At 36.0% G+C, this 17201-nt stretch overlaps 1 protein-coding gene across 1 annotated transcript in view; it reads left to right on the forward strand.

Moving 5' to 3' along the window:
- The window catches only part of LOC148951703 (CD109 antigen-like), a 172140-nt gene that overhangs the window by 32802 nt on the left and 122137 nt on the right, over window positions 1-17201 (forward strand). The window contains exon 3 of the mRNA XM_089089252.1: window positions 9523-9653. Coding sequence (XP_088945378.1) covers window positions 9523-9653 — 131 coding nt within the window. The remainder of the gene's footprint in view (window positions 1-9522; window positions 9654-17201) is intronic.

Genomic DNA, 17201 nt, shown 5'->3' on the forward strand with positions numbered 1-17201 from the left:
TAAACTTTTTTAAATAAAAGTCGAGCAAAAATTAATTTAAAAAAAACATAACGAAAAATGATTTTTTAAAATAAAATTAATGGCCATTTTAAACTTAAGATCAGGAGATACAAATACCTGTTAAAATTCAAACTAAAAACGACCAGAAATTACTATTAAAGAATAAATGAAACCCAAAACGAACAGAAATTAAATAAACAATCATAGCGAAAAACATACAACAAATAATAATATAAATGAATAAATAGATGTTGAAGCGAGTAATGCTTAGATTGAATATGAAAATCAAGCTTAAAACGAAAACAAATATTTTGCTATTAAAGTATAAATGAAACTAAAAAAGAACTGAAATTAAATAAACAATCGATGCGAACAAACATACAATATATATTAATGTCAATGAATAAATAAATCTTAAAACGAGTGAAACTTAAAAAGAATATGCAAATCCAGTTTGAATCGAATAAAAATAACTGCAAACAAGGTTTCACTTTAGGTTTCACTCGTTTTAAGATTTATTTATTCATTTACATTTATATCTATTATATGTTTGTTTGCATTGATTGTTTATTTAATTTCTGATCGTTTTAAGTTTCATTTATACTTTAATAGCAAAATATTTTTTTCCATTTTAAGCTTGATTTTCATATTCAATCTAAGCAGTGCTTGCTTTAAGATCTATTTATTCATTTATGTTATTACTTGTTGCATTTTTTGCTATGATTGTTTATTTAATTTCTGTTCGTTTTGGGTTTCATTTATCCTTTAATAGTAATTTCTGGTCGTTTTGAATTTTGAATTTTAACAGGTATTTGTATCTCCTGACGTTAAGTTTAAAATGGCCTTTACTTTTCTTTGAAAAACTTATTTTTCGGAAAGTTTTTTTTAATTAATTTCGTAGAAGGCTCCGTCACAGCCTGTACTGAACTCTTTAATACAAAATCAAATAGAATACTATTACTACCACCATTACTAACAACTCACTGTAGCATACAGCCACCTGAGTCCTACACACCTGCGCACGTCTTCTTCCACCCCAATTTACTTCAAGTTTTACTCCTCACCCCCTCTCACGAAGTTTCAATATCCTTTAAATCCTTCTTCATGACCTCTGGCCCTAGATGCATGGCTAATAATACTACGAGGTAAGTGAAGATATCTACTTGATTGATCTTCTCGTTACTCAACATCACCTCATTATTTTCATTTATTAAATAAAAAAAACAAGTTTTTTAAACTGAAAGTAAGGAGTGACATTAAAACTTAAAACGAACAGAAATTATTCCGTATATGAAAGGGACTTTCCCCTCCTCAACGCCTCGCTCTTCACATTAAAGTTTTTTATTGTTTTAAAAAATAAAGATTTTAGAAAGAATCAAACTTTAGCGCAAAGAATGAGGCGTCGAGGAGAGGACGGCTCCTGTCGTATACGGACTAATTTCTGTCCTTTTTAAGCTTTAATGTTACTCCTTACTTTCAGTTAAAAAAACTTTTTTTTTATTTAATTTCTGAACGTTTTTGAATAAATGCAGGTTTTGATCTTGGCTCACCGTGCATGAATAATTAAAACAAAATTTTCACATTAATTTTCTTTTATTTAGTCAAATGGCTTTCTCGAAACTTGTTTAATTTTATTTACGAACGTTTTTATTAGTAATAAATATACGTAGCTTATGAATTAACTTACGTAACGAACTTCTATATTCATATATTTTTAATACGTTTGTTAGGGGGTTCGCCCCCTAGTCAATACCTTGCTCTTTAAGTGAAAGTTCGAATTTTGTTCCAATTCTTTAAAAATGACCGCTTAATCACAAATGCCGTTAATTAGAATAAATAGCTCTTATGAAAGTACTAAAAACTCTTTGGCTTAAAGAGCGAGGTATTGACTACGGGGTGAAACCAATCATATATAAAATATTTTCTGTTCATTTAAAGTTTCGATGTTGCAGTTGAAATACTCGTTTTTTTATATTATTATTTGAAAAAAAAACTACGTTTTCTAAAGAGTTAAAGAGGCTGAGTCAAAAGTTCGAACCTTAAAACGTACAGGGATTAGGAGGTACAGTTGGGGGCTGCCGCCTCCCAAACCCCCCACTTTCACAGCCTTTAAATAAAAAAAAACTTTTTTAAACTGAAAGTAAGGAGCGACATTAAAACTGAAAACGAACGGAAATTATTCCGTATATAAAAGGGGCTGTGCCCTCCTCAACGGCTCGCTCTTTACGCTAAAGTTTTTATTGTTTAAAAAAAAGAGCTGTGAGAAAGTCAAACTTTAGCGTAAAGAGCGAGGCGTTGAGGAGGGCCCGGCCCCTTTCATATACGGAATAATTTCTGTTCGTTTTAAGTTTTAATGTCGCTCCTTACTTTCAGTTTAAAAAAACTTTTTTTTTATTTAAAGGCTGCGAAAGCGGGGGTTTGGGAGGCGGCAGCCCCCCAACTGTACCTCCTAATTCCTGTACGTTTTAAGGTTCGAACTTGTCACTCAGCCTCTTTAACAGCCCCCCAACTGTGCCTCCTCATCCCTGTACGTTTTAAGGGTCGACCTTGTAACTCAGCCTCTTTAACTCTTTAGAAAACGTAGTTTTTTTCAAATAATTTAAAAAAGAAACTGAGTTTCTTTTTTAACTTTAAATTCAGTATATAAAAAATTTCCTCTGACGGGGACTCGAACCCGGGTCTTCCGCCTGACAGTCAAGAGCATCAACCGCTGTACCAAAGAGACACAATTGTACTTTTATTTTTAGTATGTGGAATCTATTTTTGACGCAAGCAAATCCCCACAAAACTTGATATTTGGTTTTTGGAAAACAGGGAAGGAGTGATCGGATTGAGCTGAAATTTTAAGAATAAGCTCCCAGGCCCCAGGAAAGCTTGTCCTCTAGATTTCAGCCCGATCAGACAACGTTAAAGGGGGGCTGTGGTGGGAAAAATTAACATGGGCTCTTATAGGAAAACGAGGTTTTTCGTAAATGTAAATTCGGGGGATAATTTTTTCGGTCTAGAAAATATCAAAAGGCCCTAACAGATCGAATTCCGCTTCGGATGAGTCCTCATTCACCCGGATCCGTTGCCAACTGTGGCCTGTAGGCGTGTCAGATAAAAAAAAAAAAAAAAGATGAACATTAAGTGGCTATATTTGGTTTTTGGAAAACAAAGAAGGAGTGATCGGATTGAGCTGAAATTTCGAGGATAAGCTTCCGGGCCCTAGAAAAGCTTAACCTCATAATTTCAGCCCAATCGGGCAACGTCGAAACTTCCGGCCCACTTTTACCCATGAAGATAAAGTCGAAGGGGGTGAAATTTTGCACGTTTCTTAGTTGGAGCTTGGGCTACAAAATGCTATCACCGCAGTCTCTCTGCGACCGCTAGGACCGAAAATCGCTTAACATTGTGGTGGGTCGCCTCTTTATAGAGGCACAAGTGTGCCTCCTTGAAATTTCTGACATTTTTTTAAATAATGCTGGGAAGTCCGGCGTCCCCTTCACAGCAATGTCCCTTCCCCCATGAAAACTTCCTTCATGGAAAGATCCTCCCACATAACCCCCGACCCACCCAACCCCCCTTCCCACTACCAGGAAAAATCTCCCCTGAAAACGTCTGTATACTTCCAAATAACCAATACTATATGTTAACATTGGGTAAAGCTCATAACTTTCAGCCCTCCCCCCGGGAACTTCGGTGGATTAAGTCATCCTAAAAGACATACTTATCATATTTTCGAACATGCTGAACAAAATGGCTATCTCAAAATTTTGATCAGGTGACTTTGGGAAAAAAATGAGCGTGGGAGGCGGCCTAGTTGCCCTCCATTATTTTGGTCACTTAAAGAGGGCACTAGAATTTTTAATTTCCATTCCTATGAGCCCTCCCACGATATTCTAAGACAACTGGGTCGATACGATCACCCCTGGGAAAAAAAAACAACAAAAACAAACAAACAAACAAACAAATAAACACGCACCCGTGATCTTTCTTCTGGCAGAAAATGCAAAATTCCACATTTTTGTAGATAGGAGCTTGAAACCTCTACAGTAGGGTTCTCTGATACGCGGAATATGATGGTGTTATTTTCATTAAGGTTCTATCGCTTTTAGGGGGTCTTTCCCCCTTTTTTCGAAAATCAGCCGAATTTTCTCAGGCGCCTAGGATTAAACTTAATGAAACTTATATATTTGAAATCAGCATTAAAATTTTATTCTTTTGATGTAACTATTTGTATCAAAATACCGTTTTCTAGGGTTTCGGTTACCATTGAGCCGGGTCTCTCCTTACTTACAGTTCGTTACCACGAACTGTTTGATTCATACTTTAAACGACTTAAAATTCTTAGCATTAGTTTACAAACCTTTGCTTGTACTCTTCTGTGAATTTAATTTGTTTGATTATTATTAGTATTATTTATTTGTTTTTTAATAAGAAAGGGATGGTTGGGAGGTTTGGGCGGTTGGGGTGGCAGGGAGTAACGGTTGGATGGGAGTGGTAGGGAGGAATGGGTGGATGGGGTGGTAGGGTGAATGGAGATGGTAGGGAGTAACGGGTGGATGGGAGGTCGTGGGGTAAGGAGGTCGGGAGGTAGAAGTTAATTTGGAATTGATAATGTGAAGGAGTTTGGTTTGCTTCTTTCCCCCATTTTTTAGTTTGTTTAATTGTTGTTTGTTCGTGTGTTTTTTAAATGACTAGCCGTTTTACTGCACGCCAGCGAAAACTTAGGTTTTTTCATTAGTGTAGTAGTTGTGAATTGTGAAGTGTTATAATCGTGGTTATTAATAAAGTAAAGTATTAATAAAGTGAAGTAAAAGATCTGAACTCTCACCACTTCACTCGTTTGTTTACATCTAGGGCACTGAAATAATATGCATAGTTAGCCTAAGAAAGTTTCGACTACACGTTTGATTTCATATTCTCCCGTAGCCTTAGCCGTGTTCCTTAGGTCAAGTCCATCAAAATAATCCATATATAGGGGAATAGAATACAACCCTGCATAACTCTGCTTCAAAACAAAACCAGATAGTAACATCTCTTCCTACATAACCGCAGCAATATTGTTTTCAAGGAGGCACACTTGTGCCTCTATAAAGAGGCGACCCACCACAATGTTAAGCAATTTAGAGGTTAATTTAGAGGTTAAGCTTTCCTAGGGCCCGGGAGCTTATCCTCGAAATTTCAGCTCAATCCGATCACTCCTTCCCTGTTTTCCAAAAACCAAATATAGCCACTTAAAGTTCATTTCTCTTTTTTTATCAGCCACGCCTACAGGCCACAGTTGGCAACGGATCCGGGTGAATGAGGACTCATTCGAAGCGGAATTCGACCTGTTAGGGCCTTTTTATATTTTCAGACCGAAAAAACTATCCCCCTAAATTAAATTTACTAAAAACCTCGGTTTCCTATAAGAGCCCCTGTTAAATTTCCCCACCCCCGCCCCCCCCCCTTTAACGTTGTACGTTAGGGCTGGCATCTAAAGGATAAGCTTTCCTGGCGCCTGGGAGCCTATCCTCAAAATTTAAGCTCAATCCGATCACTCCTTCCCTGTTTTCCAAAAACCAAATATCAAGTTTTGTGGGGATTTGCTTGCGTCAAAAATAGATTCCACATACTAAAAATACAAGTATAATTGTGTCTCTTTGGTATAGCGGTCGATACTCCTGACTGTCAGGGCGGAAGACCCGGGTTCGATTCCCCGTCAGAGGAAATTTTTTATATACTGAATTTAAAGTTTAAAAAAGAAACTCAGTTTCTTTTTTAAATTATTTGAAAAAAACTACGTTTTCTAAAGAGTTAAAGAGGCTGAGTTACAAGGTCGACCCTTAAAACGTACAGGGATTAGGAGGCACAGTTGGGGGGCTGTTAAAGAGGCTGAGTCACAAGTTTGAACCTTAAAACGTACAGGGATTAGGAGGTGCAGTTGGGGGGCTGCCGCCCCCCAAACCCCCGCTTCTGTATATGAAAGGGGCTGTGCCCTCCTCAACGCCTTGCTCTTTACGCTAAAGTTTGACTTTCTCACAACTCTTTTTTTTAAACAATAAAAACTTTAGCGTAAAGAGCGAGGCGTTGAGTTTATATTGAACTTTAACTCCTGAAACGATCAGCTAACAGTTAGTCAAGCAATAATAAGTAATAAACTGTACAAAAATGTGCAGAAATTATTTGAAAAAAACTACGTTTTCTAAAGAGTTAAAGAGGCTGAGTCAAAAGTTCGAACCTTAAAACGTACAGGTATTAGGAGATACAGTTGGGGGGCTGCCGCCCCCCAAACGCTTTCGCAGCCTTTAAATAAAAAAAAATTTTTTAAACTGAAAGTAAGGAGCAACATTAAAACTTAAAACGAACAGAAATTATTCCGTATATGAAAGGGGCTGTGCCCTCCTCAACGCCTCGCTCTTTACGCTAAAGTTTGACTTTCTCACAACTCTTTTTTTTAAACAATAAAAACTTTAGCGTAAACAGCAAGGCGTTGAGGAGGGCACAGCCCCTTTCATATACGGAATAATTTCTGTTCGTGGAAATCAACTACGCTGAACAAACTGGCTATCTCAAAATTTTGATTGGAGGTGTTTGGGGAAATGGTTGGTGTGGAAGGGGTGTTAGTTGCCTTCCAATCACTTTCGACTATTAAAAAGGGCACAAGCCACTCCAATTTCTAATTGAATGAGCCCTTTTCGAAGTTTCTACGGCAACTTCTTCGATACGAAGTGCCCTGCTCTAAAGGAAAAAAATTAATAAATAATACATTGTGCCAAAATCGTTCTTATATGCCCCCGAGCATAACTTAAAACCCTTGCCCTGAGGGTTGTCGGGGAGTGTCCTCCTCAAAAATATATTTTCTATCTGAAAATCAACCACGCTGAACAAATTGGCTATCTCAAAATTTTGATTGGATGTGTTTGGGGGAATGGTGGGCGTGGGAGGGGGGCTAGTTGCCCTTCAATCACTTTTGACTATTAAAGAGGGCACTAGCCACTCCAATGTAAAATCGAATGAGGCCTTTTCGAAGTTTCTAAGACAACTCCTTTGATACGAAGTGCCCTGGTATGGGAAAAAAAAAAAATAATAATAATACAGTATGCCAACATAAATAATACAGTGTGCAGCGCGATCGCGCTGCCTATGATCTTGCATTTCAAGACGTTCATTTATTTGATTTTTCACAAAATTGTGTACATTAATGTATAGTTGCACTTCACGCAATGAAGAGGGGCGATGAGTTAATGTTTAGGTGAGGGAGGGGGTAGGGTCAGATGCCGTAAAGAGTACATTTTAATGCCTAAATTGTCTAACCCTCTAAGAACGTTCAAATAAATATAGAAATGGATCTAGAAGGGAGTTAAGGAAAATGAAATTAATACAAATAATAAATACAAATTAAAATAGAAGTTATCAATCTCTCCCTCGCTCTTAACGCTAAAGCTTGGGTATTTGCCCCAACTCTCTAAGAACGACCGCTTAAACACAGGGGCTGTTGAATTGGAAATAAGATATATTTTTAAAGCAGCAAATTTTTCAAATCATTGCAAATATTTTACAGCAGCTTTAGCGTACAGAGATCGGGCCAACTCCCTGATGTACTGAATAATTTCTGGTCGTTACAAGCTTTAATGTCGCTCTTTACATTTAGTTGAGAAACCTTTTTTAATTTAAGAATGTATAAAATAGGACCTTCATGAAAGTTGACTTTTGTCCCCAAATACTAAATTAGGTCCCTGTTTTAGATGAAGATGTTCCAAAATAGAAATACTATAAAAGGAGAGTACCAAATTTCACCTTGAAACTTTCGCCTTCACCTTCAAACGGGGGGGGGGGCAATTTTGCCAAGTGTGTTGGAAAACACTCCCAGCTTGTCGGAACATTGCGGCACACATGACCTTCTGAGATGCACAGTAGGTCGTGAAAAGCCGGCATCTTTTCGTGTAGACCCTACTATTTGCAAACGTTTATGCGATTTTGCAACAGGATTGCAAATTTGCAATACAGATTACTATCTAACAAGCAATGGAGTGAAATTTATCTTTAAGAACGACTCGCGAAACACCAATCGTTTAATTAGAAAAGAAGCTTTTTTAAAAGTACTAAAAAACTTTAGCGTAAAGAGCGAGGTTTTGAGGAGGAGCAAGCCCCCCCCTCATAAACGTAATAATTCCTGTTCCTTTTTTAAATGTTATGTTGCTCCTTACTTTCAGTTGAAAAAACTTGTTTTTTTAAATTTAATCAAAGCACTAAAATAACAAAAGTGCTACTGTATCGTTGAGTTGTGGAGCCAAAGGCACCAATTAAGAGGGAGACAGGGGAGTTTCAAAATTCGGTTTTGAAACATATCTTTTTTATTCTCATTAAAAAAAATTGAAGAAAACCAAAATTGCCCCCACCCAAAATCTGTTTTTGTATATTTATTAAAAAAAACTAAGAAAAAACTTCACCATATTTCCCCCTCCCCCTTTATAATAATAAGCTTGACACTTCTGTTCCAAGCTTCCGGATCTTAGCAACATTAGATTAACTTGCTAGTTTTTCTTTCTGAATTTAGCCTATTACCACACTTCCGTTTAGCACATAAAAAGGAAAATGACTTTCCACAAAAAAATTAGATTAGTCATGTGGGAAATGACAGTTACGCATATCAAGGAGAGCGTAAAAATCAAAATAAACTTTTAATTCAAAAATGATCAAATGAATACATACACGCACCCATGATTTTAATGGGCAGAAAGGACTATTTTAGAAATTTCAAAAAGGAGGCAACTTACTTAGAAATCAGGCGAAACTATAACAAAAACAGCAAAATTCTCGAGATTTCGGTTGAACGGGTTCAAAGACCCTTTCTTAAATAGGCGTGGGAATAAAAAAATACAAGTGCCAAGTTGGTTTAAAGAGTCCCTACTTATGTTACAATCATCGATCAATGCGACATAGTAGCCTTATACTATATTAACGGTCAAGTTTCTTCTAGAAGTTTCTAGAAATTCCATAAAGTTTATTGAAAGTGTTAAAGTAAAAACTGATGAAGGTCTCCAGATGGAAGCACTATAAAATCCTGGGAACTGCTTTGAAAAATTTTAAAGCACTGCCTTATATCATTCATAAATACATACCATTAAACTATATCTCCCTCCCATACCTAATGTGCAAATATATAGCCCGAATAATATATAACCCGAATCATACTCAATGAATTTTCAATAGTGAAACTTTTTTCTTCTTATTGATTTAACCTACCTTCTTAATGATTTAACTCCTTCTAGAGAGTGGGAATGCAGAACTGATGCCATCAGTTTTATCTGATTATTTTGGATGTGGACTAAACCCAATTATTCTATACAGTTTGTCCTATTATTTGAGATTGATGGTCTTAATTACTAAACCCAACCTGGATATGGTTTATAATGATTTCTGTTCTTCTTTTAACCCAATTGTATAATTCCATCGCAGTTAAAGTGAACAACAAACATAACTAGCCACCTTTCTAACACAACAGGCCTAAAGTTATGTTTCTTCATAGTTCTTTGTATCGCTTTATATCTTTAGGTGTTATTAGTTTGAGCTACAAACTTCCATCATTACCAAAAGAGGGAACCTGGACGATCCGAGTTCAAGCTGGAATGCAAGTCCATAATTCTACCTTTATTGTCGAACAATATTTTATTCCACAATTTGAGGTAAATATAACTACTCTTAGTTTTGAAAACTCCGTTGTGACTTTAACTTAAGTGAATTACGTTTAGAAAATATGTGCCTATTAAGGGACAGACCGTGTCCCCCCCATTTCCAGTTTTAGAGGACCAATGGTGTTGAAGTGTCAAATGATTCGATATTTTAAAAAGTTCACATTCCTGGTGATTTTTTTTTTTAATGTTTACCCCCATCCTCTGGGAAAATATTGGAGAATACCTAGCCCCTTGACGAGTCACTTAAACAGTTAGGATTCTGACTAGCGATCCGACACATCGATAAAATTATTCTAAAGGATTTAAAGCTCTGGATGGTGAGTTAGCAAGAGGGGGTGAGGATCTATAAGGACCTGAACAGTCCATCCCAACGACATGGAAAAAACTATTCAAACTATCTCTGAGTCGACATGGGAAAACTATCTTCATAGCTGTCCCGTTCCCAATGATTTTTACCGCTTGTGAATTTGAGTCCTTAGTTGCGGTTTTGATTGGTCCAAGAGAAATTTTTTCCCAGCCATCTATCTCTTCTAATCGATTGATATGTTGGAATTACTTTGAGTGTTTTCTTGGAAAACTAATTGGGTGGACAAAGAGAGTTTACAGAAACATCCTTAGGGATAATCTAGACCGGAGCAAAGATTTAGTTGGTCTACCTTAATATGAAGTCAATGTCCAACAGGGATAATTGTCTAACAAGATCAATTTTCCACAAGCCCCATTATAAAGGTTAGAGAGCGTCATTTTAGCCAATCTGTGGCTTACAAGCCATGGATTGGCTACCGAATCTGAGGTAGCTACCCAAGGAGACATGGTGAGACTTCTGCTCGTTAACCTTTACTTTGACATAAGGCGTAATTACGCTTTCTTTCGGAAGAGTGAAAACGGAGGATTTGGTGACATCCTAAGCTTATGAAATAGTTCAGGGTTGAGGGGCCATGTACCTACCCACTCCCAAATTTGAAAATTAATACAATTTTTCAAAATTTTCTTTAATTTTGTACACAAATCATCCGTTCTATTCTCTTTCTGGAAGTTATGTTAACCTCTCGCCAAAAATGTCCTATGAACTTGTACGTTTCTTAGGTAAAGAATCGTCAACAAAATAAAGTTTCTCATTGCTCGAAATACTACCAAATTATTAGGTTAAGTGGAAGGGGTGATTGAAAAAAATAAAAGCGTTAAAAATGCAAGTTAGTGGACATTTATATGTTATGTTAATAAATATAAGCTGCTTAAACTTAAGATTTTTTGGGGAGGGGAGAGCGAGGGTTATTCCCAAAGCCCCTTCCCTACAGGGGTGGATCCAGGATTTTCTTAGGGGGGGGGCAAAATTTGTTGATCCGATAAACTTGCGTTAGGAGCAAGTTTAATTAACGCAAACATGAGTTAATTAAGTAAATTACACTACTTTACACTACGCTACGGGGGGCGCCCCCTCACCCCCCCCCCCTCTGGATCCACCATTGCTTCCCTGTATACGCCTCTGACAAGCTATTCATTAAGTGACGCAGCTTTCCCAAGTTTGCTCGTTTAAGTTGAATTTAAGAGTGACAGGCGACAAAAAAAATGGTCAAGCTAATTTTCAAACAAAACAAAACGCAAAACAAAACGAAATAAAAATAAAAAATCAAACAAAAAAAATAGTTAGAATTTGATTTATCTTGTTTGTATATTTCCAAAGTAATAGATCTATTTTTCTTAAATTTTAATCAACAAGTCGGGTATCAGCAAATGTTAGACGCAGCCTATAAGGCATCTACAAAAACTTTCTACCTACATAATGTTCTTTAAAACAAGTTTATATCAGCAACTTCATAAATATTCATAAGAGAATGTAGTGGACTTCTCACACGTGGATTCCAGTAAAATTGTTGGCATTTGTAACAAGTTAAAAAGAAGGGAAAAAAGGTAGGTCTATTTACAAACAAGAACACGCGATTCAGACTTTAAATTATACTCTACTGACAGGATACGCTCATAAAATATGAACAGGATAAGGCAAGATGAATAGAAACGGTTTGACATTGCGTTTGACAGTTCTAATCCATAATAAAGCAAGGTGATACGTGCTATTTATTGCTGGTGAATAGCTACCGGGTTTTCACATTTTCTAGGTGGCTGGGCTTCATTTTTTTGTATTTTTTTTTTAAAATCTAATATCCCAATCAAAAGTGCTAGGCATAAAACCCAACTTTATCTTCATGAATGAAGCTATAAAGAAAGTCGACGAGCTTCGTCTCCTCGGAATGCACTTTTTCACATATCTCTCTTGGAGAACCCTCCTTGACTGGATGAGAGCCTCCTGTGTAGGAAAGATAGGGATCACTCTTCGCTGCAAAAACAATATATTGTTCAGCTCGAACTTCCCGATTTGTGAGTCTTGCATCAGAGCCATCGCCGAGTATGTATGTCTGCTCCGGAGATGATGTTGGCGCTGCTACAAGAAATCCAGAATATGGTTGATAGGGTAGTTTCAGTCCTTCCCCATGACTCTCTCCAGTCTAATAGTGAAAGATCTGATGCAGTGTCGATGGATGTTTTCTACAACTGCATTTCACCTCATTCTCAAGAACCTTCTCCAATTGCCCCCCACCCCGTCGCCCAATCGACAAGAAAGACGCGAAGGCACACATCTTGGTCCAATGAAGGTTGAGCTGATACACGGAGAGCAGAGTATTTGAAGAACAGCTTTATTCGACGTTGCACTTTGATTTTGAATAAACTTCCTAAGACGTTATCTCAAAACGTTTCTCCGTCGACTCTTTCACAATAAGGTTCGACAATCATTTAAAACCTCATAATGGAGTGTTGTAAAGACTAGTGGCAAATCGAATGCTTACATGTACCTGGAACAAAGAATTTATTAATAAAAATAACACGTATACACAATAAATTATATATATATATATATATATATATATATATATATATATATATATATATATATATATATATATATATATATATATATATATATATATATATATATATATATATATATATATATTATATATATATATATATATATTTTTTTTTTTTTTTTATATATATATATATATATATATATATATATATATATATATATATATATATATATATATATATATATACATAAAGTGTATATTTATTACTTTAGGAAATACGAATGAAATACAAAGGAACCCAAACACGAAATTTGCCATTGACGAGAGTTAAAGAAAAATTTGCTTTGCATATTGGCATCCACTTAAAAGACTCATCCATTTTCTTTCCTTTTGGTTTTTACTTTCAAAATGTCCAAAACATTTTGAAAGCCTTCGAGGAAATCAGATCGGTACCAGGGTTGCCAATCTGCACTTTTTTCATGTTTAGTGTGAAATGTACTCTTTTTTATCTGAGAATGGATGCGGAAGAGTGAAAATCACTCTTTTTGGGTTTCAATTTTCATTCGCTTTAAACATCAGCAGTTGGCAACTTCATCCGAAGCACATTTAACACAAGGAATATGGTTGCCAACTTGCACACTTTTCGTGTTAAATGCACTCTGTTTTACCTCATAGGGGATGCGGAAGAGGGGAAGAGAGGACAGACGCAGAATTTTTTACTTACATTGTTTTTGAGCAAAAACCACTGTTTTTTGGCTTTGATTTGCACTCTTTTTAGCCGTCGGCAGTTGGCAACCCTCATCGGTACCCATAAATTGGTTCTTTTTCAAAGCTTTGCGATAAAAAAATAGTTTCAAGTAGTGTTTTAAAGTTGTGCAGTTTTTAAAAGTTTAAGTAAGAGATTACTCTTGTTTCCGACCATTCCCTGTACAAGTGCTGAGAAAATAACTAATTAAACTGTTGCGTAAGAAGCAGATGGCTGAATTGGGGGGGGCTTATTCTTCTTCACACACTTGATTATCCCAGTTGAATCTCAGTTTTAATGCTGCTGAAACGGATTCTTTTTTATTTTCTTTCATTACATAACTGGTGGTTCATATCCTATGTATTAGATTTGCGTTCGTTTTAACATCGTATTTCGTGTTATAATCTGCGTGAGTGGGACTGCCGCCCCACTCTAACCCCAGCCCTGTTTACGACAAAGTTTAACTTTTGTTTAACAATGCTTCAAAAATGAAATGCGTGGCAATATAACAAAGAACTGTGCTGAATATGAAGGGGGCTGTTGCCCCCTTTTATTGCTATAGTTTATCTTTCTTAATAATTTTTTTTAAACTACCAGTTCCATAACGAGAGGGTGCTTCAATCCACTTTACAGCCATACTGCCTGTTTAGTACAAGAAAATTTAATCCATAGTTACAGTTAATCAGCCTGGTAATATTTCTTAGAAAAAAGTTCGAGGAAAAACACTCGTTGATTAGTATATATTTTATGAATGGCAGAGGATCTGGATTCATATCGTCCGGTAGATTCCACCCTACCACTAACGGATCGAAGGGGCCGGCGGCCCCCGGGCCCCCAAGAGTTTTTCTGGTGCCCTTATTCCTTGTTTTTTTTCTGTTTTCACTCTTTTTTAAATAAAATTTGTCAGTCTGGTCATTTATTGGCGCCCTTGTCACATTGGGCACCTCCAAAATTTGGCTCTAGATCCACTCCTGTATCCAACTAGGCACGATAGCAATCCTAAACCGTACCACCGTAGCCAGCAGAAGCTCAAATTCTTTTAGGTTCGTTTGGTCTATAATAAAGCTGGGAAAATTGCGGAAAAACAACGAAAAACACCTAAAATAAAACTATATGATAAACATGAAGGTTAGATTTAATTAAAACGTGAAATTTAAAGAAAGAACAATCAAGATAATGATGAATAGATTTAATATAATTGAAAATAACGAATGCCGTTTTGGGAATAAGGAACTTCAATTAAACGTCGTAAAATCATTTATTTTAATAAATCAAACATAGTCAATGATTCAAACAAAAAGCAGAGGTTGTCGATGGGTTGGAAATCACTTAGTTAATTTAACTTTAAAAAAAGTAAAGAAAGAGAGATAGTTTCTTGCTGCAGTACACACATGAAACCTAGTCATAGTTAATCGTAATGCGAAACTTAGTCGTAGGGTGGATTTCTTTTAAAGAATTTATTCCACACAAGTTCGTTATGTTTTAAATATTTTTGTCATGTGATTTTTGAGTTTGTCCGCTAGAAGTTCCATTTCAAAGAACTGTTTCAAAGTATTGGTGTCCGAATAAATTTTACATGTTAAACACAAGCCCAAAGTTTTCTTTTTCCAGAGGGCTTAAACTCTAGAAATACTTTTTAGCAAGAAAAAGTGAAATATTTTCTGAGTATTATTATTTCTTTGCCCTTATGAAGGATAACAAACACCCTGTTCCAGGGTGGCTGGGCATGTTTTAAAGTCAATCCATCAACAGTTTTGAAGCGCTTGACAGATTACTGCAAATTTGAATGAATAAACCCAATTAACTGAATCCTTGTCATTTTTGAACTATAACAATTGCATTTATAACTGCATTTATTATTTCACAATCCTTGTCTGTAACAACACCGTTTTTTAAGGCGGGTCAACATTCAACAATACATCATTCCAAATAGTTTTAATTACTGATTTGAAAGTGCAGACGTTGCGTAACTTGTTTCTATTTTAACTATTTAACACCGCTCAGCCTTAAACTTTGGCTTTTCCATAAACCCAAACATGTTTTAGCAGCTAACATTTTTATCGCAGCACGAATGGGAGCAAAGCCAAATAGTTTAATTATAGTTTAGGTACATATTTGGCTGCTGAAAAATAAGCAATATGTGCTCTGGTTACCTCTTCAGTAGGCTATTTTATATGATTCCAGTACTTTGAGGCTCCAATATATCGAAGCTCCGTCCGTGAAAAAATAACAATACTTGTCTATTAAACAGGACATCCTCAAGAAGTAAAGTTAGATTAATCCTAATAAAATATACTAAAAAATGATGATAATATAATACTTTAGAAACAAAATTATGGAAACTATAACAAAGAATTATGGAAAGCAGGCCGTACAGAACGTATTATATTAAATACCGGTACTTGGGCACTATATGGGCCTTTTCAAGGAAACCAGTCACGAAAAACCCGTTATTGACGGGTTAATCTAAGAGACCGCTAGTAGAGTAATGCAATGCATAGCGTGGTTTTCATTGCGTTACGATATTTAAACTGTTGTTTTTTGGGGTTTACGGGGGGGGGACGTTACCTAGGTTACGTATTTAATATATGCTCTGCTTTACCCCCCCCCCCCCCACCCCTTAAGGTGCAAATATATAGCCCAAATTTGGAAACTATTTACCCAAATTTATAAACTATTATATATTCCTCCTATTTTACTTTATTTCATTAGCATTACCCAAACTTGACTTTTTAGAAAGGCCCATATAATGCACAAGTACCAAAAAAAACTAATCTAACCTAACTTAACCTAACCTCTAACTACCTCTACATATTAAATATTTAATTAAAATATACCTATACCATAGTTTATTCAGTCAAAATAAGCAAATCGTATCCAATTCAGATTGGTTTTGGATGTTTGGCAGATGCACAGAAAAGCTGTTTGACCAATGTTAGCAACAAGCCAGTGATTTTATCTTCAAAAACCTCAACTTATTTTTGAGGACTATTTAGGCTGACTTCCTAAGTACGAGAAAACTGAAAAACGAGATGGAAAACCTTTTCAAAAACGTTGCTGCAAATATCCCGAAGTTTTGTAGTTTTGCTTTACACCCAAGCCGCACTTAAGCCACAAGTGGATTAAAAAGCCAAAACTATCAATGATTCGTGTTCTTTGATGATTTTAACGTCATACTTGTGCTACAGATGTAAAAAATTAAATATCAAGAGCTTGGCTTGAAGGAACTATAGGCCTTTTAAGCCGATAAGATCATACTTCTCTGATGTTACATCATTCAGCGCAGGTTTGCAGTTTTTTTCTTCTTCTTTTTTTTCTTAATCACAGTGCTAAGGTTTTAGAACCCATTGATTACCGTTTGTGACATTGCCATAGTCCGATATAGAACAGAGAACTTTGATGATATTGTCATCGAAGTCCATAGACTACTGATCAGAGCAGAATGAGTCAAAAAACAAGTTTCATGGCTTTTTACTTCTCATTCAGTGCAGGTTTTAGTTTTTTTACTTATTCAAAGTGCTATGGTTTTAGAACCCATTGATTACCGTTTGTGACATTGCCATAGTCAGATATTGAACAGAGAACTTTGATGATATTGTCATCGAAGTCCTTAGACTACTGATCAGAGCAGAATGAGTCAAAAAACAAGTTTCATGGCTTTTTACTTCTCATTCAGTGCAGGTTTTAGTTTTTTTACTTATTCAAAGTGCTATGGTTTTAGAACCCATTGATTACCGTTTGTGACATTGCCATAGTCCGATATTGAACAGACAACTTTGATGATATTGTCATCGAAGTCCTTAGACTACTGATCAGAGCAGAATGAGTCAAAAAACAAGTTTCATGGCTTTTTACTTCTCATTCAGTGCAGGTTTTAGTTTTTTAACTTATTCAAAGTGCTATGGTTTTAGAACCCATTGATTACCG

This window comes from Artemia sp. Qi Xiang Cuo, chromosome 5 (assembly GCF_049724085.1).
Source record: "Artemia sp. Qi Xiang Cuo chromosome 5, ASM4972408v1, whole genome shotgun sequence".
Classification (NCBI taxonomy): domain Eukaryota; kingdom Metazoa; phylum Arthropoda; class Branchiopoda; order Anostraca; family Artemiidae; genus Artemia; species Artemia sp. Qi Xiang Cuo.